Here is a 25,878-nt window from a genome sequence, read left to right on the forward strand (position 1 = left end):
GTTTGTATTTGAAAAAGACATCCCTGATAATGGTTTCTCTCTATAAACCAAGAGCATTTAGCAATTATACCTCTGAGCACCAACAAAGATGAAAAACCTGAAAATGAATTTCCAAGAAGTAAATTTGACAAGGTATCTAAAGGTTATGTTCTTTCAGACAGCTTGGGTTTTTGTTATTTTTAAAATCTTTTCACCTACACTCTTAAAATAACCTAAGTCCTATACAAATAATAACAGCAAGGATAGTATAGATTGCTTCTAATCTTACTTATTTTAGGTTATTAAATATAAGGTGGCTTTAATGAACAACTAGAAAGACATTTATTTGAATAAAATGAAATGCCAAAAATCTAGAGAAAAGAGAAAACTGAGAGCTCCAAATTTAAAATGGGTAAGATCTTTTAAAAACTGGCAAGCACTTAAAACACATTAAATGATTAGGACAAAACCTTCAGTTCAAGGCCACAAGAAAATGATCTTGTGAGTACAGATACCTAATTACAAGTAACTTGGGTGGTTTAGTGAAGCAATGAATAAATAGGTCAATTGTTAAGCCTATATCACCTGTATTGAAGTAAGATTTAATACAGAATAGAAATAAATCTGAAAAAACAGGTCACAACACTAATAGAATTTAACTAAAAATCACGTAAACTTTCAGAACAGGAGAGCCATTATTAAACTGTTCATAATTTTTACCAAATGAGGCAAATAAAATTGAATAGAAAATCTATATTGAGGGAATATACAAACGTTATTTCCACAAATTCCATGACAATTACTCAGTGTGTATATATTGTAAATCTTAGACTATCAGTAAAATGACTAAACCTGAACTGCTAGCACTGTATTAATTTTAAGGCTTATAATTTTATATGTTAACTTAGTAATCAAAATCTTAACTTTGACTATCACTGATTAGCTTTTCAAAATCATTCCTATTGCCTGAAAGATTTCTCTAAGACTAGTATTAAATACTTTAAGATTTAAATGATATGAGAACTATGGATCCCCCCACCTAGACCCACCTACTCACAAAGAAATAAAACTAATATGAGGTGGGGGGGATAAATGGAATCACGGTCAAAGGATAAGGTTCAACTTTAACAGTGAATGTTTTGTCCAAAGTTCAACAATTAGATTTTAACTACTTTAAGAAGATCATGGTACCTGCATATCTAAGAGCTAGATGCTGGGTATGAGATATTAATGCCTGTACAGTTTGCTCAACTACACACAGACGTTACCATGAGAAATCAGTTTAGAAGAGTAATTCTTTCCCCTATTAAATCTTAGAAAATTTTATTTCCAGATATTTGATAAATTGAAATGGCTGCTTAGAATTCCAAGAGTTCAAATACAATAAAAAATTAAGACCTATAAAGCACTGACCCAGATCAGAAAGTGTTCAGCCTAAAAATTGAAGTAATTAAAATGACTGAATTCCAAGACAAACACAAAGACTATAGTCAAACAAACTTTACCAGATCCATAGAATCTGAGTACATACATCCACAATACTGGGTTTAATATTCACAATCCATGAAGAGAAAACAAAAGTATATTCTTCAGTGTTAGCAGCTCTGCTAATAAACTAGAATGGGCTTCAAAAAATATTTCCAGTGGCTCAAAAGAATGTCTAGCCATAGCTCAAAATTCAGGTCCATGTAACAGCTGAGTCAGAAGTCTGAGCAATCCATCTTTTCCTGAACATTTAAAAAGTGCATCTCCATCAGTATGTATATATCCAAAATGAACTTTGGATCTCCACTCATGGTACAGTAAAAACTCAGTAATATACCTCCCTAATAAAACTTTCATCATATTGACAAATTTATTTTTATTTTCCTATTTTACGCACCCCCCAAAAAAACTTTTTACCAATGAAATGGTAAAATTAGAGGCAACTATAACTTAAAATTACACAGCTTCTTAATGTTTTATTCATAGCATTCTTTACACAGAAGCAGCTTCACTGATATTTAATTTACTGCAGCATCCTGTGGGTGAAGCACAAAATTACATTAATTATAAACAAAGAAACAAAGCACTTCTGACTTTTTAAAATTATATATATATATATATTTATATCCAGTTGACAAATAGCATCACATTACTGTATAAAAAACTAAAAATCACCATGGACGCTAAGGCCTAAATTCTTATTCCAATTGTTCCCTTTGTTTGTATCTAAGAGATATCAGAAATTAAATTCCAGTATCACCAAAAGAAAAAAAAAAAGGTCTACATTATTTACACACAGTATGGAAAATAAAAGCTGCTTTTTGGCTAAGTTAGATTGCTGTTACCTACAGTATATATATAGTAAATTTTAGGGGGAGAAAAGCACTACTAAACAAATACCATTTCAAATGGAAATGTATTATGCCTAGAACTTTGCTCTAAAATTAATTGTATATCCTAGTGTCTGTTGAATAGAATTTGTCTTCCAATAAATCTACTAAAAATTTGAAAAGAAGTACCACTATGCTTCTTTATATTGCTAATCTAGACACTGTTAAGTATAATATTGTAGTAACTATAAGCACTAAAGCTTAAATGAAACAATGGCAACATGTGTGTAGATGGAATTTTATTTAAAATTGTAAAATATAATGCCTTAATATTTACCCATAATTATGAGACTACCTAATATTCTTTTTGTCCTTTAAGTCTCATATACATTATGTCCCTAAACAGTGAAACCTTCCAGTAACTTACCAGAAAAAAAGTTTAATTATATTATTCTGTTCTTAGAATTATTTTTCTAATATTTAAAAACATATCTAAGCCCTTGGCAAAAACAAACGCAATCAATTCAGTGTAACAGACTGAGCTTTAAACTGTACTTTAATTTTCAATTAACTGTAACCTACAGGTTAACTGAACCAAATGCAGAATTTTAAATGACCCCTACGAAGGTTTTCAAATCAATTATAGAACGCATAGAAAAGCAGAGATAAGTTTTGGGGAAGGTGTAAGGTAGTTAATGTGGAGTATGGTAAATGCTAGTTTTAATAACAAAAATGGTACTAAATGTACATGAAAGTTAAATTAACACAGTATAAAAGAGAATAGCTTAAATAAACTGGGATTCACATATTACAATAGCAAAGTCATGACCGAATGAACTGAAGACAAGAACAGTTCTGAAAATTCTTTTTTCAGCCTACTTCTAAAAGAAATAGTCAGGCTTTTTTTCCTGTACATAGTTTTGAGCTTTGTCTATACCATATATAGTAGAAAAATAAATTCTTTAGCAACCTAGAAACAGTTTATAAAACTCTTAAAGTTTAATTTTCTTTGCCAGACATGCCAATGTTAAACTGACAGCTATAAATTAAAGCTATATAGACAATAGGTTATTAAGTAATATAGAACAAGTTAAGAATACTACATTTACCGGATTTTTCTTTTTAAAAATTACTGTACTTTCTTAATTCCCGTGTGCTTTGCAATAGGAATAATAGGGACTTTGTTTTCTTAGAAAAGATAATAACACATAAGAGTATAACACAAATAAGATAATTTATAATATACATGTACTTCAACAGCAGCCTGGTTCATGTTGACATCTTGATTCTGAAGTTGAAATTAGAAGTACAATACCTAGGACATAACAGTTGGGAAAGACAGTATTTATTTTGGGGAAAAATGAGCAAATCAAACTCTTAGGAGCCTTGAATCTCAAAATCATCTATTTACTATAATACACATAAGACAACCTTAAAATTGCAGTATGAATGAGGTTTACAATATGGACCAAAGAATTTCCTCTTCCTACAGAAAAATGTAATTGAACAATGAAAAACACACCATTTTTTTCCTTTCCAGAAAAAAAATGGCACGGTTTGATAATCAACGAATTCTGAATAAAGTCTAAAAATACCTATGCCACCTATTCTGAAATTTTTATCCATATTTTAGTGTTCTGGTTGTATCTTCGCTAACAAAATGTTTAACCCCCAAAGCAGCAGTAATTTACAGCAAATCTGGTACCAACGTCAAAAGAAAAAACTGTTTTAAAAAATGGTGCAAAAGCATTTTGATTTTAGTACAACATATCACAGAAAAGAACATGAATACAAGTTTGCAATTTTATATATACACACTTCAAAGAGGTTGTCAGTACCCAAAGTATTTTTATTGCTATATTAGCAATGGATTTTTGGATATGTTTTTAAGGGCCACATAAAAATAGATTCAAGGAACAGATTAAATTGAAGTCCTAGATTAAAATGTTTGGTTTAAAGAATTTTCTACAACAAATTTCATGTTTATGTACGAAAAGTTATAGAACCCTTATATGAAAATGTCATGAAGTATTTTCTACACTATACTAAATGTATTTCCCAAGAGGGAAAAAATTAAAATATCTAAAATATATTAGATTAAGATTATAAGACCATCATAGATCTTTTGAACATGCATCTGTTTACAGAATTAACAGTATACAAGATGTTTATGTCATTATGGACCATAAAGAAATGAGTTGGTGACAACTATCCTTTCTTTGCACAACATTATCAACTCACTTTAGCCACAAGTCTGTCCTTGGTATGTGTGTACAAGAAGTATCTTCGTTTACCCCTCATCAAATTATCCACAGGTTTACTTAGAAGATGAAGGAGCAGAAATATGTTAAGTGTATTTTTCTTTCTTTCAAACAACATCCCAAGCATGGCATAAGTAGCCTGAAATTATAAAATACTTAACTGGGCTTTTAGGTATCTACACAGATTGCTAAAATGTAAATTCAGTTGCCCAAATTAACACATCAAATAACAAAATCAGCCATAAAGCAGGCTGAAAAGCATTAAGTGTTTCATATATGTGAGTTTTTAAATCATTTAATTTCTATAGAAAAATTTTATTCACAATATAATGTGACAGAAAATGCCACAGGAATGATATACTGATTGCAATAAGGTTGCATGCAACAGCAGCTTTGTATTTTATAGCTATTTTTGTTTATAAAAATTAAACCTCTCCAGTCATGCTTATCCATGGTCTTAGATTTGTAATGTAAGTGAATACCATACAGTTCAAAGAGAAAATGTTTCATCATTTTGAATGTGAATTACCTGTAAGAAAAATCAAGTATACTACTGAACCCTGAAACATGCATGCTTAGTTTTGCTTTTTGTCAACTTCAGGCTGTCTGCAATCAATACCTACTCATATAATACCAAGAGGATCTGTCTGTAACTGTGGCTGAATCAGCTGAGGTTGCAAGGGTGGTGGCAACTGAAGCGGTACCATTGGTTCCACCAACTGTCCTGGGTTTGAAGGTGGTGGAGGAGCCACAGTGTTCACAGTTTCTACAATTTCTCCATTATAAAAGAAAAACTGACACTGCTGAATGAATGTTTCAACAACAGATTGATGGATCTTAGTGGTAGACAGAAACTCTCGATTTTCAAAATCGGGTCTCATCAATGTTGGCCAAAAACAGATGGATAAGTTGTCTGCCGTCATTAGGTTGATTTTATTTTGCTGACTAACCCTGAAATTACGACAGGAAAAAAACAGTTAGTAACCAATCAAAATTCATGACAATTTAAGTATTGTAGATCTCAGATGATATAGTTTTAAAATCTTTTATACTAACTTCAAATTTAAACCATTTTTCTTCTTGTATATTCTAAGATGTTAAACTAAATTCCAGTATCAGGAGACAGCAATAAAATCCATTCCTTATGAAAACCAAAGATAGTCTTTAAAAAAAGGTTGTACATAGGGGGCGTTTTATACTTACAGAAGCCTCCTTAATTTGTGTGGGGGGAAAACACCCCACCTTTTTCTCATAGTAAAAGAAAACATGTGGTAATTTTAATGAGTTTCTGGCAACAGAAACAGAAAATTCTAATTGCATATACAAATTCCTTGACTATTATGAGAGATGAAGAGACAAAGTATGATATGCCATCCCTTTGAACCTTGGAAAAACCAAACTCTAGAAAAATGACTCTATTATAATGCTCCAAGAGGCTTTTTAACTTAAAAAAAAAATTAGTTTCTAGTATTGCAAAAAAGAATTTTTCAATCATTAAATATTTTACCTTGCTACAAATTTAATTTGAAAGACAATAGTTCACAGAAATACATTCCACCTTAAAATTCTTAGGATTTAATAATTTATAAATGATCATATATTATTAAGATTTACATCTACTTCTTTAAATATGTGAGCAAGAACTTCTACCATTATCTGTAATAAACAAACTTAAGAGGCAAATCTTGAATTTTTAACTCAAAATTATTAAATTGGGAAAGAATCTTAGTATTTTTATCTGACCTTCTTATTCCACACATAAAGAAACAGCCCACTATGCAAGGTAGTGAAAAAAATCTCGTAATTAAATTTGCACATCAAAATTTTTAAAATATAAACCAAAGAATCCCCTCTCCCCAACCACAGAATTGCTCATCTGAGGTAAAATATGTGTCTTAAAAATGTGTTCTATGGTAAAAATTATTCCTATTTGTTAAGAGACAAAGTTAGAATATTTAGAATAAAATTAACTTTTTATTAAAATATAGTGGGCCCAGTCAGGTGTTTCTGTGCAGCAGGCAAATATAGATTCTGAAAAAAAGAAAAAACCTTAAAGTTGAGAGAAATTAGAGTACGGACATCAGGTCTAACTGCAGGGTCAAAAATTATAAAAGAAAGGTACCAAATAAGAGATGAGGGTGGCCAGGGAAGGTTTCTTTGAAGAGATAATGTTTGATGTGTGAGTTAAGTGTGAAGGGCAACTGGTAAAATGGTAGGAAGGAAAGGTAATTCAGTCAAAACAGTGGTTCTCAACTTAAGTGTGTATCAGAACCTCCTGGAAGGCTTGTTAAAACACAGACTGATAATTACGTCTGAGGGGAGACCTAATAATTTGCATTCCTAACAAGTTCTGAGGTGATGCTGCTGCTGCTGGTTTGAGGACCAAGGCAGTTACATTAAGATGTAATGACAGACAGGTGCAAACTGATACTTTTGATTAAGTGCTATTAGCTTAGTACAGTTACCTGATGTGTGCATGGCGGAAATTTCTGGAAAGAAGGTGTAACTGAAGAAATTAGAACCAGACCACTTAGTTTTTCTTTAGGATATAGGATGTTATTCAATGGGAAGAGATATTTATAGAAAGATCATTCTGACAAGATCAAAGGAAGAGTCCAATTCTTACTTCAGCATTCTAATCTGGCCAGACAACAGTATCTTCACAAATCATCCTTACACTCCATATTGGGTAAGATCTCTGACAGTACCATGTACACATCTGTTATTATGTCAAGAACCACTTGTACGGTAATTTTCAAAAGATGATATTCCACAAATTATATGTTTATACTAGTATGCTGGTATTTTCTCAAGGAGGGAGACTTCAGAAAACAATGACCAGGAATGTTAATATAATTTTATACTACATTGACTGCAACAATAAAACTTTAAACATTGGTTAATATTCTAAGAGGTAGAAACTGATATGTACTTGGGTTTTATTTAACATTGATGTTATTAAAAACAAACAGCATTGATGTTATTAAGAACAAACAAACAAACAAAAAAACCCAAACACCCAAACTTCAGTTCATTGAAGTGTCGACAGAAAATATTATGAAGAATGGACTTTTGAAAAAATTAGCACAAATACTAATAATTCTATTTAGTCCCAAGAACAACTTTGTGAAGTGTTATTTTTCTCATTTTTATAGTTAAGAAAATGAAGACTTGCACAAGGTAAGTAATCTGCCTAAGGTCAAAGAACTAATAAAAATGTTTCAAAACCAGGCCTGTTTGACTCAAGAGCTGGAGCTTTAAGCTATTATACAATATTGTCTTTCACTTAAGAAATGGCATTGTGAGTAGTATCATTTTAGAAAAAAGAATAAACTTAAGGCTTTTAATACAGGATTAGTATCCTGCACTTCAGGTTAACAGGGTAGATTATAATATGAATTTAAGTTTCTGATGAAATACCACCTTGTGGGCTATATCCAAATAAAACAGGCAAGATATTCAAAAGCAACACAATGTGATACAAAAAGTAAATGAAATGTCTTAATAAGACTTAGATTCTACTTATAAGATGTGTCACTTATTATGTGACACTGAGCATACAATTTCCCTCTGAGCATGTAACTTTCCCTCAGAAAGTAAGTTAGTTTTAGAAGAAATTTCCATTACATCACTGACTAGAAACCTCAATTCTTCCAACTTCAAATGAGGCTGATTTGGTTAAGAGTCATTTCATACCTATAATTCCAAGAATCTACAGAAGAAAAGTGTTAAAAAATAACAGTAGTAAAAAAAAAAAGGAAGATGTACCTATTATACTATTCATAATCATTAAATGTACTAAAAAAGTCGTATGTCTTTCTTTAAACAAGTTGGTGAAAAATCCATTTTAAAAATCCAGAAAAAATAGAAACAAAACTGAATTGTATGTTTAGTTTGCCTTTTCTCTTATATTTATAAAGTCTAAAGTTTGAAATTTATAGTGCATTTGCAAAAACAAAAAATAAAAAATACCTGTTTAGATGTGTTATTACATATCTGAATACATCATAGTTTACAGGATGAAATTTCTTAACAATTTCTTTCAATGCATGAAGACGTTCTGTTTTATCTGGGATTTCTGTAAAATTAAAGTAGAGAGAAATCTGTTGAAACTTACACATTTAAAATATTTGATAAAGCTTTCTGCTTTGCTTATTGTAAAAGACAATGAACAATCTTTCTGAAGCACATTAGGATAGGTAAACAAAAACAAAGTATTCTAAAGAACCTGCTAAATACTTCATCGTTTATTACAACAGCCTTTCTCCAAATAAAGCTAGTCAGAGAGGGCCTAAGAGACACTGAGACAGTAAGTACCTATCTTCTTATCTTTTTCAAAAAATGAAGACAAGAGGCCAAAGTTAATTTGACTTTAAAAAATTTAAATACACACATGTACACACCATACATATGTTAAAATTTTACTGACATACATTATAGATACATTCATTTGAAGAGTTCATTTAATTTTCTTACAAAGCCTCTGAGTTTGAATCAAAAGTACAAATCTCAAATTTCTAGTAAAATGATCTTCAAACTTCTAGAAGCACTGAGTCACTTGAGAGACCTGCTAAAATTAAATATTCCTGGGGAACACCCCCACCCCCCAAAGGTTCTGATTTTGTTTACTTGGAGGAAAATACATTTAAGAAAGAGTCTTGTAAGTTAACATTTTATGAGCTACACATTCTAGTGCATGACTGATTTTAATACATAGCAATCAATATATAATATATAACACCCGCCATCATCATCCCTCTCCAAAAAAGAAGGCTTATAACTTACTTGCTGCTTCCAGTAACTCTGGATGAAGAGAATATGGAATTAAAGGGTCTGGCAGATCTGCAAAGAAAGCTTTAAGAGCTCCAGCTACAGCATTTACTGTTACTTCCATTGATACTAGACTGATATTATGATCTAAAAGACAAAAATTTAAATTTATAAAATAAATTCTTTTTTATAAAATAAATTTTAAATATATTATAAGAGAAGTAAGCTAAACAGGTATTTGTAGATCCAGAGATTTTAGAATCTTCTCATCAGCCATGTTTCTTTACAGGCTGATTCATCTCGTCCCCACTCTTCTAGTAAGTTTGCCTGACATAAGGGAAGAGAGAACCAAGCAAGAAGCATCTTCTACTACAACAAAAAGTGCTGTTAGGCTTATAAATATGTTGAAGAACATTAGCTTTCACTAACATCTATCTTTTGAAATGTTTTGTTTACATAAGCTATTTAAAAAGGTAATAAGAAAACTGAAAGACAAAAGATAGGAATTAAGCACATAAATCTGAGTTTATACCTTCTAGTTTATGTTAATTTTTTAAATGAAATATTTTTATTTCAACACTTATCAGTGAAATTCTGACTTAAAAGACAAGAATGGAACATACTAAAGGTATATCATAAGGTTAATTTGCTATTAAAAGAATCAATTATTTTCCTTTTATAAGTACAATGGATACTTATGATGGAAAATGTATAAATACAGACTAACAAGAGAAAAAAATTACCCCATCACCTAGAGATAATCACTGTTTATACTTTATTTTAGCATATTTCCTTTCAGCCCTCTTCTACTCATTAAAAAAAAAAAAAACAGAAAAATCATAAATACATTTTATACTGGATTTCATTTTTAAGGCATTGCCTAAGATTATTAAAATTTTACAGGCAATTTTAAAAAACTTTTCTGTGTGTGCTAGGTAACATTTAATTGTAATATAACTGAAAATTGAAAAAACAGTACCAAGAAACTATATATAATCCTTAACTCATTACTGGCCTTTTGCCCTAGTTTTAATGACCCCAAAATATTCTCCCAGATCTAACAATTTATATAATATTTTATTACTGAACATTTGGATTTTATTTAAAAGAATTACAGATACTATGATAAACACTTTTATATAATAAATCTTATTTTCTTAGGCTACATTCTCTGTAACAGCTACCTAAAGAATATTTAATATGGTTGTATAGAAAACTCTTCATTATCTCCTTATTCATCATAGTTCATCTAATCACTCCCATTCTAAATATGATAAAGTTAGGATTTAGAAAAATTAACTTTCCTCGGCCCAAAGACAGTAAGTGGCAGAACCAGAAAACAAAACAGGAAATCTAATTCAAGAGGCCCTAGTATTGACCACTACCCGCTCCTTCATTATTGTTAAGTGAAAATGCACAAATCTGATATTATAAAGTCCAGTTTATCCAACCAAATATTTTTTAAAATTACATACTATATATACAATATACTTTTAAAGTAACGAAAACACACACAAATCTACATTTTACGTGGGTATCTAATATTCTACTTATAAGCCCAGTGGACAGGCCCCCTCCCCCTTTTTAAAAAATTTCAGACAGGACGCCTGGGTGGCTCAGTGGTTAAAAAATTTCAGACAATGCTGCAATAAATGACCTTTCAAGTATATCTTGGTAAGCTTAAACTAAGACTTTGGTAACATAAATATTTTAAGTGCAATTTCTCTAGCAAAGATAATATGAATTTTAATAGATATACATGAACTGCTTCTCAAAAGTCAACAAACCTGCTTGTCTACACTCTTTCAACAATCTTTTTCACAGATTATAAATCAAAACCAAATCTTTTTGTTTTAATTTTGTATCTATAAATCAGAGACAAAGCATATTTTCATATACGTGGTTGGTCACTTTCTTCTGATGTGAACAGTTTAATCTAGCCTAGGTAATATTCCACACCTTCTTCAAGTTTATAGTTTGTCTCCTGATTTTATGTTTTATCCATCATCTCACACAGAATTCTTACATTTTTAGGTAGTCCAACTTATTATCTTGTCTATGCTTTCTGGGCTTCATATCAAATTTAGGTCTTTCCCTACTCTAAGATTATAAAAATATCCACTCCTTTTTCACCATAATGCTCAGTTTTCATTTTTCCTATTTAAAACTTTGATTTCTTACAGAATTTGCTTTGAGTAGAGAATTGTTTTGCTTTCATTCCTAATGGCTAGCTGGCCCTATAGCATGAAAAAAAATTTCAACTGCATCTTTAAGTAAGTACTGTCTCTTATATACAAAGATGCTGGTATCTCATAAGTCAATTTACTGCTTTTCTAATTCTGGTAATGGATCTTTATAGTTCTTCTATTTCCTGACTATGGTATTTATTCTATCACATACTTATCCTTTTTTTTTTTTTTTTTTAAAGATTTTATTTATTTATTTGACAGAGAGAGACACAGTGAGAAGGGAACACAAGCAGGGGGAGTGAGAGAAGCAGAAACAGGCTTCCACTGATCAGGGAGCCTGATGTGGGGCTCGATCCCAGGACTCCGGGATCATGACCTGAGCCGAAGGCAGACACTTAACCACTGAGCCACCCAGGTGCCCCACATACTTCTAATCCTGTTTTAAAATCCTTACCCCTCAAAATCCCATAACCTTAGAAAATCAATCTTCCCACCATGAAATTTCAATAAGGAAAATAATTTAAAAAATGATTTTATTTTATATACCATACCTTGATCAAACTGCTTTTGAATATTGTCTTGATCAGTTTTGTTCCCACTAACACGGTAGAGTCCTTCAGTACATAATCCTAAAAGAAGAAATAAATACACAAGCTTTTACACATACATACTTATCTACAACAAAGAATATACTTAAGCTTATGTACATCTTAGTGACTTACAAAAACAAGGTGGTAAACTACTGTTAAGAATTACATTTTTTAAAGCATCTCTTTTTAAATTCTCAATGGACTATTTTTTCTGTTTAATAATTTAGGACACCCAGGTTCCATGCAAAATGAGAAGCAGAGTTTCTCCTTATTTCTTCCACCAAATACAGCTAAAATTCCTGAGCACAATGAACAGAAAGTCAAAAGACTGGTAGAGAGAAGGTGAGCTAACTAATGACCCTGGAACTTGAAGAACAATAGGACAATGAGTTCTCCGGGTTTTCTTTTTGCCTTATACTGGACTGGGCAACAGAAGCCTGCAACCCAGAACTACCACCAAGCACAGGCAAAAAAAGAAAAAAAAAAGAAAGTAACAGAAAACCAACCACAACAAGAAAAACCTGCTTTCTCTAGTGAAAGGTGTAGACTTAGCAAAACAAAACAAAAAGAAAGTAAAACAAAACTTTTTTTTTTTTTTTAATCGTTAACTGCCCTTCTCTGGCTAAAGACATCAGTTGTGACCAAGCAGGGAGATTAGAATTCCACTTCTGCCCAGCAGCAAGAAAAGGGACACCTCGCCTTCCCCTTCCTGGAATGTCAAATAAGGGTGAATGGAGACTAGATCCTTAGGTAAGAGGGAAACTACCCTCCCCACCATGGCAGTGTTAGTAGAGCCCCATGGAGACCAAGTAGGGCATCTGGATTTCCAACCCCAACTTGAAGTAATGAAGCAGCTCTCCTTTCCTGCTGGTGCAGTGTCAGAAGAGGTCTGCTAAAACAGAAGATCCAAAATCTCGTAGCATAATCTCCAAAATGTCTGGGAAAAAACAATAAAGCTAACTTCACTCATCATACCACAAAGAAAATTTCAACATGAATAAGGAAAGACAATTTAACAGACACCAACACAAAGGCATCAGTTTTGGAATGAACTGACAAGAATTTTAAAACAGCTATCATTAAATATTTCAATAAGCAATCATAAACACACTAGAAATAAAAAATAGTTAAGTTTTAGCAAAAAATCAGAAATAAAGTAAGAACTGGAAATTTTAGAACTAAGAATGGAGATGAGAGAGTAATGAATGAATGACCCTAAAAAATCAACTGAAATTACAGAATCTAAACACTTGAAGAAATTATACTGAAGGGGGGGTGGGCAGAAAGAAAGAAAAAAGAAAAGCCTCAGGGACTTCTAGAAAGTAACAAAGATCTAACATTTATATGTCACTGGCCAAAAGTCTATAGCTATTTTCTACATTCCATCAAGTTCCTCAAAGCACTTCTAAAAGAAACTCAATTTGATAAGGCACTGTACTCTTATGATCACAGGAGTAACAAAAAACAAGAAACAAATAGAAAACAAAACAAAACAAAGCAAAACAAAAGAATGAAAAAGTAGATTATTTGAAATATTCCTTGACCAATGTCACAGCTTTTGCATGGGATAATGTATTATTAATTCCTTCTACTTTCCCACCTAGTTATTAGAATTACCTTAGTGTTTACAAAGAAAACACAACAGGAAAGAACAAAGCGTATCTCAAGGTAATATTCAGAAATCCATGAACATAAAAGGGAACAAAAAATCCAATGACAAGTTTCATGGGCTAAAGTTGTATTTTTTAAATGTTACAAAATTTTACTGACATAATCAACATGAATTATTCTGTAATGAATGAAGAAACCATACACAAAAGAATTTATTTTGTATGATTCCATTTATATCAAGTTCTAAAACAGGTAATACTTACCTAGAAGTGGGGGACGGGGGAATCAGAAGAGGTTTTTGTGGGTGGTTGGAAAACTAATTGGAAGAGACATAAAGGACGATGAAAATGTTGTCTCTTGACAGGTATGCAGATCAAATAGGGGTATGCATTTGTCTCAACTCAATCTAAGTGTGTACCCTTAAGTTTGGTGCACTTCACTCTTTGTAACTGGACCTTAAAAAATTAAAACTGTGAGCACTTATGGAACTCTGCTTAGTAGGTTTTAAATCTAGAGTGTAATGTATACTTTTTGCACATTCCAGACTTCAGCAAATGAGTAAATATGTGGAGAACAAAAGGAGCAAGGATTCTCACTGTTGGAGTAGGAAATTAAAAATTAGGGTTTTTAACACACTACTACAGAAATAAGTACAGATACATACATAAGTGTATTTCTAAGCTTTCCTAGCTTTTTTGCTAAAATGGTCCATAAGCAGCCCTAATAGTGGTTTCTAAATACAATTCTCCACCAACACAAATCTGAGCAATCTGGAACAAAGGCTGATTCCAAAGCTGAATCAGGAAAAGCACAAGCCAATCCTGGCTGGTTATATCCTGTGCCAGAAAACTGAGAAGTACTTAAAGAATTATGGGGACATATCTTCAAAGGACACAGAAGCCATGAAGGAGAGAGACTAAGCTGCAATGATCTGAATTATCAAAAATACATAAAAACATTAATGGATTACAGCTTATTGAGTATAGTAAAGAATGAATCCATATCAATATAAATAAAAAGTTAATAAAGTTTTAACTTCAGTGATGAAGTCTGGTAGATATAGCACCAAATAATCAAAATCAGTATCACCTATATTGGGACACACTGACATTTTGTCTCAACAGATGATTTACTTAAAAAGACGTATCACCCTGGTGGTATTTCTAACAAAAAAGCATAATTCAAATCTAGTAACGAGGAAATACCACACAAACTCAACTTGAGGAAGAAAGAAGAGTTCATCTGTATGGCGAAATGTCAACCATTAACACAGGAGAAATAATAGAGATTTAAAAAATCAATGAAGACTAAAACTAGTGGCTAGAAGTCTGATGATAATTTCAAAAATTCTTTTGAATTAAAGGGGTTTAAAAAGACATGAACATTAAATGCAATGCACTTAAATTAAATTATATCCTAGACTGTCCCTCTCATAAATAATTAAATGGCCCAAAATGTCAATAATGCTGAGGTTGACAACCACTGACATATGATGAGCATTTAATATTTCTTGCTAAATGAAAATTTTAAGGTACTTAATCATATGTACTAAAAATCTTGTCTTCCATTCACTAATAATTAAAGGATGTAAAATAAATAAACAAAAAACATCCCCAACTCACTTACCTAGATGTGAACTATCAAAGTTTCACCTGGACTTAAATCACCCAAAGTATCTATTGTGGGCCTCCAAATAATAAAGGCATTAGAAATCTATTCTAACACTCCAAAACTAAATATAAAAATTTAGAAATTTAGGATAACTTTTAACCAAGTATCCTCTTTTTTCTTTTATTAGAAAAGTGCCTAACCCTTTGCTGTACAAGGTTCTTAGTATCTCAAAATGGTCTGTTTGAATTACTAATATAGGATATCAAACGAGAGTTTCACAGACTGTTTCTGTATACCTTTAGGTTGAAATAATCCTAAATCATAAAACAGATCACAAATTAAGGTGTGTAGATAACCCATAAATTAGGAAAATATCTCCATGAGGAACGGCATCAGTAAGAGATGGAGATAGGAATTTCAGGGCTTGGTTCCCCCAGAAAAGCAACTAATGTGTGGTAAAAAAAAGTGTCAGAATAAATTTTTGCAGAACTCTAAAATCTAGTTAAAAAAAAAAAAAAAAAAGCCACAACCACTTAAAGGCTTGGTGAAGAAAGGAGCTTTTAATTGTCCATCTACCACTGAAATACCCTTACATTTCAGATTGGCCATGACCATACTGATGCAGTCTGTGCTCTGGGCAAAGGTTTCAAAGGGCCAGAGGGAACAGAGATCTTGTTTTCAAAGAACTGTGGTGATGGGTTTTCACCTGTCTCCCAGATGGAAAAGCACAAGGGCTTGCTTGTGTTTCAATCAACATGAAGTGTCCCAGGGCTAAGGTGGCTTTCTCTGGCATATAAAGGCACAAGTATGGGCTGTAGCAATTTGGAGCAAGGGACAACAGTCAGGACAAGCAATGGGAGGGAAAGCCTATGATGGAAGATGTTAGCCAGGGAGACAGTGGCATATTACGGCTTTTAACACGCTTCTACATATACTGGGGAATCAAGAAGCCCACATACATGCTCAGGGCTAGATACATCCTCAGAAAAAGCCTGACAAGGTTAGAAACTTTCATTTCTAGGCGGACCACAGGCTCTGCTCAACCTGGAAGTGGAGGCTCAGGCAGAGTGATAATGGCTTGGGTTAAGTGTTCAAAGAGTGCCCCGATACAATCTGCAAAGATTTGGAAAGGACTTTTCCCAATGACATCAAGTATTTAATCTGTCAAAACACTAGCAAACCACTAAGCTAATGGAGTACAGACTTCAGTGGCCACAAATGACAAAGAATACACACATTACAAACAAGAGTAGTTTAGAAAAGTCACCAAACTAGCAAACATAATCAATAAACAACAGAAACCCTGCTAAGGAGAATTTCCAAAGATACCACAATAATGAAAACCCCAAAATATGTTTTCAAAAACATATTAAGAGATAGAAAGAAACAAAACAATATGGTACACTCAAGAAACAAGAGAAATAAACAGAAACTGTCCATGAGGAAACCCAGTCTTTGCACTATGGAAAAAATTTAAATCAACTGTTTAAAAAAATATATTAACAAAGAACTGAAAGGAACAAGGAGAATGATCACAATAGTGAGTATCAATAAACAGACAAAAATTATAAAAAGAACTAAAGAGAAACTCTGGATCTCAAAATCAGAATAAAGAAAATGAAAAATTCACTACAGAGGTGCACCTGGGTAAGTCAGTTGGGTGTCTAACTCTTGGTTTTGGCTCAGGTCATGATCTCATGGGTCATGGTAGTGATCCCTAAGTTGGGCTCTGCACTCAGCAGGGAGTCTGAAGATTCTCTCCACTGCCCCTCCTTCCACTCACAAATGTGCTCTCTCAAATCAATCAATCAATCAATCAATCCTTAAAAAAAATATTCACCAGACAGGTTTAAGAGCAGATTTTATCAGCAGAGTTTACCACCAGGTAGAAGAAATAGTGAACTTAAAGACTGGCTGGTTGAGATTATCTAGTTTGAGGGAATGAAGAAAAATTAACAAAACCTAAGAGATTTTTGGGACACCATCAGGTTTACCAACATATGCACAAGGGCTTTCCTAGGTGGAAAGGAAAATATCTGAAGAAAAAATGGCCAAGGGGTGCCTGGATGACTTAGCAGGTTGAGGGTCTAGCTTTTGATTTGGGTTCAGGTCGTGATCTCAGGGTTGTGAGATCCAGACTCGCACTGGGCTCCATGACGGGAGCTTTTTGAAGAAATGCTTATACAGAGATCTTCATAAAGGCACTATTTACAAAAGACACAAAATGTAAATAACCCATAAACCCATCACTGGGTGAATGAACAAACAAAATGTACATAAGGAGTAACTTCATGCTTCATGGGTACAGGATTTCCTCCGGAGTGATGAAATACTTTGGAATTAATTAGAAGTGATGTTTACACAACACTGTGAATATACTAAATGCTACTGAATTGTACAATTTAAAGTGGTTAAGTTATATGTTATGTGATTTTTACCTCAAAAAAAAAAAAAAAAATTCAAAAGCTCATGTAGGGGGGAAAAAAAAAAATCAAGCCCTGGTGGTAGTATATAAGCTTATTCAAGGTAGATGTTACACAATTAAAAATGCATTGTTGGGGCACCTGGGTGGGTCAGTTGGTTAAGCGCCTGGACTCTTGGTTTCGGCTCAGGTCATGATATCAAGCCCTGCAGTGGGCTCCACGCTCAGCACAGAGTTTGCTTGACATTTTCTCTCTCCCTCTGCCCCTCCCCCTACTTGCACACACACTTTCTCTCTAAAATAAATAGGTAGAGGGGAAGAGAGAAATAAAATCTTAAACTTAAAAATACATTCTTATTGTTTGACAGAAATGTAAACACCACAGGTGGAGGTATATGGGTAAACAGTAGTATTAAGGCAAAATCCTATTTCAAGAAAACTGTACAATGTGCATTTAGACAAAATAGGACAATCTACATTAATCAGTTATTTAAAAAATTAAATAATTTATTTAGAAATGCTAAATCAACAAACTTGTCATTACAGTATGCTTATGATGTACTCATCAGATTCTCTGAGAATATGGAATTGGGGACTCAGCATGTAATTCAAACTGAGACATAAAAATGTAGGATGTGTAAACATACAAGGTAAGTCTAGAGAGAGAAAAGGACACAGAAAAACAGATGATGCTACTATCTTGATTCTAGTCCACTGGGGACAGATGCTCCTGGCTTCCAGAAATAAATTTCCTTTCAATTAAATGTTATTTTTTGCATTTGGTTTCTTGCAACCAAAATTAGGATTTTAAAAGCCTTAATTCCTAGGCTACAGATTCATTTCTTTTTTTTCCTTCTTTTAAGCACTCAGTATTTTTAAGTAGAAGACACATTTGGGGGTAGGGAGACAACTGGATTAGAAGCAGTGTAAATATGATTTAAAAAGATCTTGATATGGTAGTGACAATGGAAAACAGAAGAAAAATACTACTAAGAAAGATCAAGGCTTAGTAATTAATGCTGTGTGGGCACAAAGGGTGAAAGAGGAGTCAGATAAATGAAATACCTTTGCCCAGATTAACTGGGAAAAAGAAACTGGCACTATCGAAAAGGAAATCAAGAGAAGGAGTGGTGTGGGGGAAAAGGAACTGAACTTTAATCTTAAATGCCAAGATATCACATCTCAATAGGAAAGTTCAATAGGCAGTCAGCAATACAGAAAACACTGGGGTGTGAGAAAAAGATCTGGGAGTCATTTTCTTAGATGTGGTATCCCAAGTCTAAAACAAAATGTGTAACAGAATATGCATAAATGAGATGAACACTAAATGAGGCAGCTATATCTTATTGAAATTAATTATAAGTGTACTTCATAAATGCAGAAAAGATATGAACATGTGGATCCCTACTATGGTGTGTTTTTATTTGAACCAGGATTTAATATTCCTTAATACAACACCTACTATGGGCTGTGTATTGGTATATACATGTGATGAAAGACATAAAATATACTGTCCCTGATATGAAGCAGTAGGTAGTTCAACAGGGCAGTTTTAAGTTTTAAAACAATGGCTAAAGTAAAATGTCCATCAATTTCAAGCGGAGTATAGTATAATTTTTCATATTGTAAAAGTTTATAAATCCAGACAAAATATTTTAAGAAAATAAAAGTACAGACCAGTATCTCTCATGAACACAGATGCAAAAATCCTCAGCAAAGTATTAGCAAACTGAATTTTTAAAAAGTGTAAAAAAGATGATATACTACAAACAAGTGGGTTTTACCACAGGTAATCAAGGTTGTCCAATATTCAAAAACCATTAAATCAATTAAACAATCCATTAAATCATTAGCCTAAAAAAGAAAAATCACACAATCATACCAATATACAGAAAAAGCATCTGACAGAATCCAACACTCACTTATGATAAAAACTCTCAGCAAACAAGGAACAAAGGGGAACTTCCTTAATATGATAAAGACTATCTATAAAAAAAAGAACCTATAGCAAACATCATACTTAATAGTAAGAAACCTAGAAGTTTCTCATTAAAATCAGGTACAAGGCAAGGATGTCCCCACTCACCATGCCTTTCGACATTTTTTTTGGAAATCCTTGCCAAAGCAATATAGCAAAAAAAAGGAAATCAAAAGCATAAAGACTGGGGAGAAAAACTATCTTTTTTTTTTTTTTTAAAAACAAATGACACAATCTTCTATGTATTAAGTCAACAGGCTAAAATCTGGAGTAAGTAATTATAGCAAGGCTGCAGGATACAAGGTTAACATATGAAAGTCAGTTACTTCCTCCTTTATATACCAATGAACAAGTGGAACTTGAAATTAAAAATATGATACCATTTACATTAGCACTCCCCAAAATGAAATACTTAAGTATAAATTCAACAAACTTGTATAAGATCTACATGGGGAAAACCACAAAACTGATGATAAAACTTGAAGAACTAAGTGGAGAAATATTCCATGTTCATAGATAGGAAGACACAATATTGTCAACATGTCAGTTCTTCCCAACTTGATTTACATATTCAACACAATCCAATCAAATTCTTATTTCTATTATCAAATTACAGTAGTTTTATTATAAATATCAACTAAAAATAAAATAAAAAATAAGTATCAACAAACTGATTCTAAATTTTACATTGAGAGGCCAAGACTCAAAGCAAATACAATATTCAGAGAGAAGAATAAAGTTGTAGGACTGACACTACCTAACTTTAAAACTTACAACAGTAAACAAGACCATGTGGTATTAAGAAAACATAGGGAAACAGAACAGAATAGAATAGAATAGAGAATAGAACAGAATAGAATAGAACAGAATAGAGAACCCAGTAACAGACACCTACAGAATCAACTAATCTTTAACCAAGGAGCAAAGGCAATAAATACAACAGGGCAAAGATAATCTTCAACAAATGGTGCAAGAAAAGCTATATATCTACATTTAAAAACAACAACAACAACAACAACAACAAAACAAACCTAGATATAAACCTTTTACCCTTGACAAAAATGAACTCAGAATGGAATATAAATGTGAAAGTTAAATGACTTAAATACAAAACACAGCAATACAGTGTGCCTTAAATATAAGACACACTGCTGTCTTCTACTGCCTAGAAGACAGTAGTAGAAAACCTAGATGACCTTGGGTATGTATGGTGATGCCTTTTTAGATACAACACTGGAGACACAATCACTGAAGGAAATATTGATAAACTGGACTTCATTAAAACTAAAAATTTCTGTTCTGTGAAAAACAGTATTTTGAGAATTAGAAGACAAGTCACAGACTGGGGAAAAAATATCTACAGGAGACGTATCTGATAAAGGATTGTTATCCAAAATATACACAGAACACTTAAAACTCAGTAAGAAAACAAGTCCATTACAAAACAGGCTAAAGACCTTAACAGACACCATAAAGGAAGAGATACTGATGGCAAATAAGAGTATGAAAATATGTTCTACATATTAAAAACTGCAAATTAGAACAATGAGATACCGCTATATACCTATTAAAATAATACTGACAAAGCCAACTGCTAGCAAAGATGTGGAAAAACAGTAACTCTCATTCACAGTTGGTGAGAATGCAAAATGGAAGATACTTTGGAAGACAGTTTGGCAGTTTCTTACAAAACAAAACACATTCCTTACTGTACCATTCAGCAACTGCACTTCTTGTTATTTACCCAAAGGAGTTGAACACTTAACATCCACACAACAATCTGAAGACTATGTTCATAGCATTTTAATTCATAATTGCCAAAGGCTGGAAGCAATCCAGACAAACTATAGCACATTCAGACATCATGGAATTATTAAGTGCCAAAAAGAAAAAAAGTTATTAAGCCATGAAAAGACATGGAAGAATCTTAAAATGCATATTACTAAGTGAAAGAAGCCAATCTGGAAAGCCTACATACTATATGATTCCAACAACAGGACACCATGGAAAGGCAAAATGATGGCAAATAAGAAGATCAGTTGCTGCCTAGGGTAGAGGAAGGGAGAGTGGGGAAGAGATGAATAGTAGAACACAGAGAATTTTTAGGGCAGTGAAAACTGTATGTTATTATAATGATGGATATTATCATTACATATTTGTCTAAACCCACAGAATGTACAAAACCAAGAGTGAAGTCTAATGTACACTAGGGACTTTGGGTGATTTTGATGCATTAATGTAGGCTGAACCTTGGTAAAAAACGTAGTGTTCTGATGAGTGATGCTAGTAAGGTGGGGTGGGGTGGGGTTCACATGCGGAAGCAAGGAATATATGGGAATATATACCTTCTTCTCAATTTTGTTATAAACTTAAAATTGCTCTAAAAAATGCATCTATCTATATATACCAAGCTTATAATGGTGAACTAACATCAGGACACCTAGGTGGCTCAGTTAGTTAAGCATTTGCCTTCGCTGGGTCCTTGGTTCAAGTTCCGCATTGGGTTCCTTGCTCAGTGGGAAGCCTGCTTCTCCCTCTGCCTGCAGCTCCCTGTTAGTGTTCTTTCTCTTTCTCTGACAAATAAATAAAATCTTAAAAAAAAAAAAAAAAGGATGAACTAATATCAATGCAGTAACTTCTACCAGTGTTAAGTAACATATTAGGCAAAGGCTATTACATGAATAATAAAGCTAACGGCAGTACTTTTTCTTTTTTGCAGTATTTTCTTAATTAATAAAAACAGCGTCTTAAATTCCACTGGGGGGAGGGTGGAAAAGATATGTATATTATTACAACTCAAATTTACTGAATTAAAACATGTCACCACCTGAGTGGCTCAATCGGTTAAATGGCTGCCTTTAGCTCAGGTCATGATCCGGGGGTCCCAGGATCAAGCCCCATGTCAGGCTCCCTTGCTCAGTAGGAAATCTGCTTCTCCCTCTCCCTCTGTCCCTCCTCCAGCTTGTGCTCTCACTCTCAAATGAATATAATCTTTTTAAAAAATTTTAAAAAAAAGTCACTATATTTTCCAGCCACTAAATCTTTAATATTTGAGAAAAAAAACAATAATAGCTCTCTAATCTTTCATTTTGTTATTTTCCTTACTATAATGATTAAAGTTTCATAAGCAGGCTTGCCTAGCTGGCTCAACTGGTACAGCATGTGACTCCTGACCTCAGGGTCATAAGTTTGAGCCCCAAGCTGGGCACAGAGATTATTTAATACATTAAAAAAAAATAAAGTTCATAAAAACGATACTACTTTACATTTTCATCTCCTGTTCAAAATAACAATGCCTTATGTTAAAGAGAAAGAAATAAGCTTTGAAAAGTGAAGTGACTTTCTCAAGGTCACACACTGAACAAGCTAGGGTAATTAGTTTGTCACATTCAATACATGCTTACTTGTTTTATGGTGCGTACTTTCTACCACTTCAGGCTGGGCATAGAAAACTCAGGTCTTAAATACTTTTCTGAAAAAACCAACACTACAAGCATATAAAGATGTACATATAAGAGGATAACTGCCAGTATTCAATGTTTGTGGACCTTATGTTCAGAAATACAGGGTAATTGAATAAACCATGACCATAATGCTATTGTTCATGTACTAAAATCATTATAAAACCATGTTTAATTATCCCCTTCTGAAAAAGCTATGTATGCTTAAAGGTGTAGAAAACCTTAACTCTTGATCATAATAAACTTAAAAGTGATTTTTCAGTCTACTTTTACAGACTTATCTGCACTTTTCTTCTTGCTGTAACGAAAGAGAAAACTCCTTTCCTTAACAACAACAATAAAACAACTCTGAAGATCATCAAAAGTCACCTGTAAGCACTAATGGTAAATGGAGCTAGACTCCAATTGTATGACCTCAGATCTGTTACTTAATTTCTCTGAACATGTTTCTACTTCTGTAAAACAGATAAAACCACTGTACATACAACTCATACAGGTTGAAAACTACATGAATATACAAGTTATTTTATAGTATACTAAAAATTACTATACAAACAGTAAATATTCCATAAAAGCTGATTAACTTATAAAGGAAGCATCTGGCAGCTTTCACCTAAGAACAGTCTCTTTCCACAGAAAAACCAGAAAATATCTTACACATTGAGTCACCTTTGTCCATTATTATTACAATGCAAAACTTGTGTTTTTATGATATTATAACTTAGTGGGGCCAAGCATAATGCAAATTACTCAGTTGCTATCCATTTAAATTATTATAAGTTTCACTGCAACAGAAATGTCTCCATTTCTCATCTTTTCATGCAGTCTTTGTGTTCACATGAGAAAACAATAAACATTAACTGTAGTTTGGAAAATAAAAAGACTGAAATATTCATATGTAACAACGTCACAAGGACAAATATGGCTATTATGAAAAAACTGTTTAAACGTTTATTAAGTAAGGAGTTACTTACATGTGCCACAGCCATGGGTTTTAGGACCCAGGGGTCCCCACTCATGATCATTGTCTAAGGGCAATGATGTAAAAACAAACAACAACAACAATAACAAAAAAGCATTACTTAAGACTCAATGAGAAACTACTTAAAGAAGATAGTATTCCTGCTAACAGATAAAAATATATTTCAGAGTCAGAAACCATAAAAAAGTAGTATTAATATATCAGGAAAACCTCAAGGAATTTCTGCTAGACACAACATACTAAAACTAAAGAAGTTCATTAAGAGACTAACTTGTAATTCCTGGTTTCTCTGGTTTTGAAAGAGTCCTACCTTCAGAATCTATTTAGGCATTCCTGGGTTAGAGTCTTTGAAATTTTTTTCCCTACATTTTACAGTTTTTCAATTTGCTGCTTTGCTGGTAGTACACCTTCTGCTGCTGATAATCTTATCTTGCTCTTCCAATTTGCCAATGATTTGGACAAATCTGAACTCTTATACCTTGCTGATGGAAATATAAAATGGTGAATCCACCACAGAAAATAATTTGATAGCTCCGCAAAAAGGCAAACACAGAATTACCATATGACTCAACATTCAACTCCTGGGTACATACCCCAAAGAACTGCAACAGGTACTCAAAACAAATGTTTGTATATGAATGTTCACAGCAACAGTGTTTACAATTGTCAAACGTGGAAACAAGCTAAATGTCCACCAACTTATCAATGAATAAACAAAATGTGGTAAATCTACACAAATACATATGCTACAACACAGATGAACACTATGCAAAGTAACAGATGCCAGACAAAAGGTTACATAATGTATGATTCCATATATATGAAATATTCAGGATAAGTAAATCCACAGAGACAATAAGCAGGTTGGTGGTTGCCGCAGTCTTGGGCCAAGGGAGGAATAGGGAAAGGAGTAACTACTACCTCTACTACCTCTAGGGTGATAAAAAATCTTTGGAACTAGATAAGGTGGTGGTTGCACAACACTGTACATGCACTACGGGTCACTGAACTGAGCATTTTTATATGGCTAATTTTATGCCATATGAATTTTATCTCAACAAAAATGTATCATTCTAAATCACCTGACTTTATGTTCAATGCTGATATTGATGCTTCCTTATTAAAATTTTCCTCCTCTCTAGTGTTTTAAAGCCTATTCTTTTTATAGCTTATTTGCACTGAGCTTTTCTTCTCACTCCGTATAGTCACGCTCAATTTCATCAACACATAGCTTACATTAATAACTATATAATGACAATTACCGATTTTTTTTCTCAGTTACCGAAGTCTTAAGACTAAATCATTTTCCAAAGATCCAAAGCCATACATTCAATGGAGTCTTGGGGCTTTTATATGGATAACCCATAGGCAACTGACAATTTAACATGTACATAATGAATCCATTACCAAAACGTCATTTCTGCTTTTCATACTACAATTTCTGATGTATGGAATGGCTGAATCACTATATTGTATACCTAAAACTAATATAACACTATGTTAACTATACTGAAATTTTTAAAAAATTGCAGAATTAAAATATGTAACAGTGGAACAAGGGATGGAAGGTTAAATATATTGTTACTAGGTTCTAAATTGTACATTACAGTGGTGTAATATTTGACAATGAGCTGTGATTAAAGATATATATCTCAAACACTAAGCATATCACTTAAAAGACCTAAGACAGACATAACTGATAACCCAAA

The 25,878-nt window shown here is 32.8% G+C and overlaps 1 protein-coding gene across 4 annotated transcripts in view; it reads right to left on the bottom strand.

The window, feature by feature from the left end:
* Nucleotides 1-1,825: 1,825 nt before the first annotated feature.
* Nucleotides 1,826-25,878, bottom strand: part of ARHGAP5 (Rho GTPase activating protein 5) — a 72,306-nt gene continuing 48,253 nt past the window's right edge. For 3 of the 4 annotated variants that reach the window (XM_032848892.1, XM_032848894.1, XM_032848891.1), the window contains exons 4-7: nt 12,066-12,143; nt 9,341-9,472; nt 8,528-8,633; nt 1,826-5,506 (exon numbers count right to left, since the gene is read on the bottom strand). In XM_032848892.1, coding sequence (XP_032704783.1) covers nt 5,179-5,506; nt 8,528-8,633; nt 9,341-9,472; nt 12,066-12,143 — 644 coding nt within the window. In that variant the 3' untranslated portion in view covers nt 1,826-5,178. The remainder of the gene's footprint in view (nt 5,507-8,527; nt 8,634-9,340; nt 9,473-12,065; nt 12,144-25,878) is intronic. The other variant, XM_032848893.1, reaches the window with a different exon arrangement.

Source organism: Lontra canadensis, unplaced genomic scaffold (assembly GCF_010015895.1).
Source record: "Lontra canadensis isolate GAN:19392208 unplaced genomic scaffold, GSC_riverotter_1.0 scaffold214, whole genome shotgun sequence".
Classification (NCBI taxonomy): Eukaryota; Metazoa; Chordata; class Mammalia; order Carnivora; family Mustelidae; genus Lontra; species Lontra canadensis.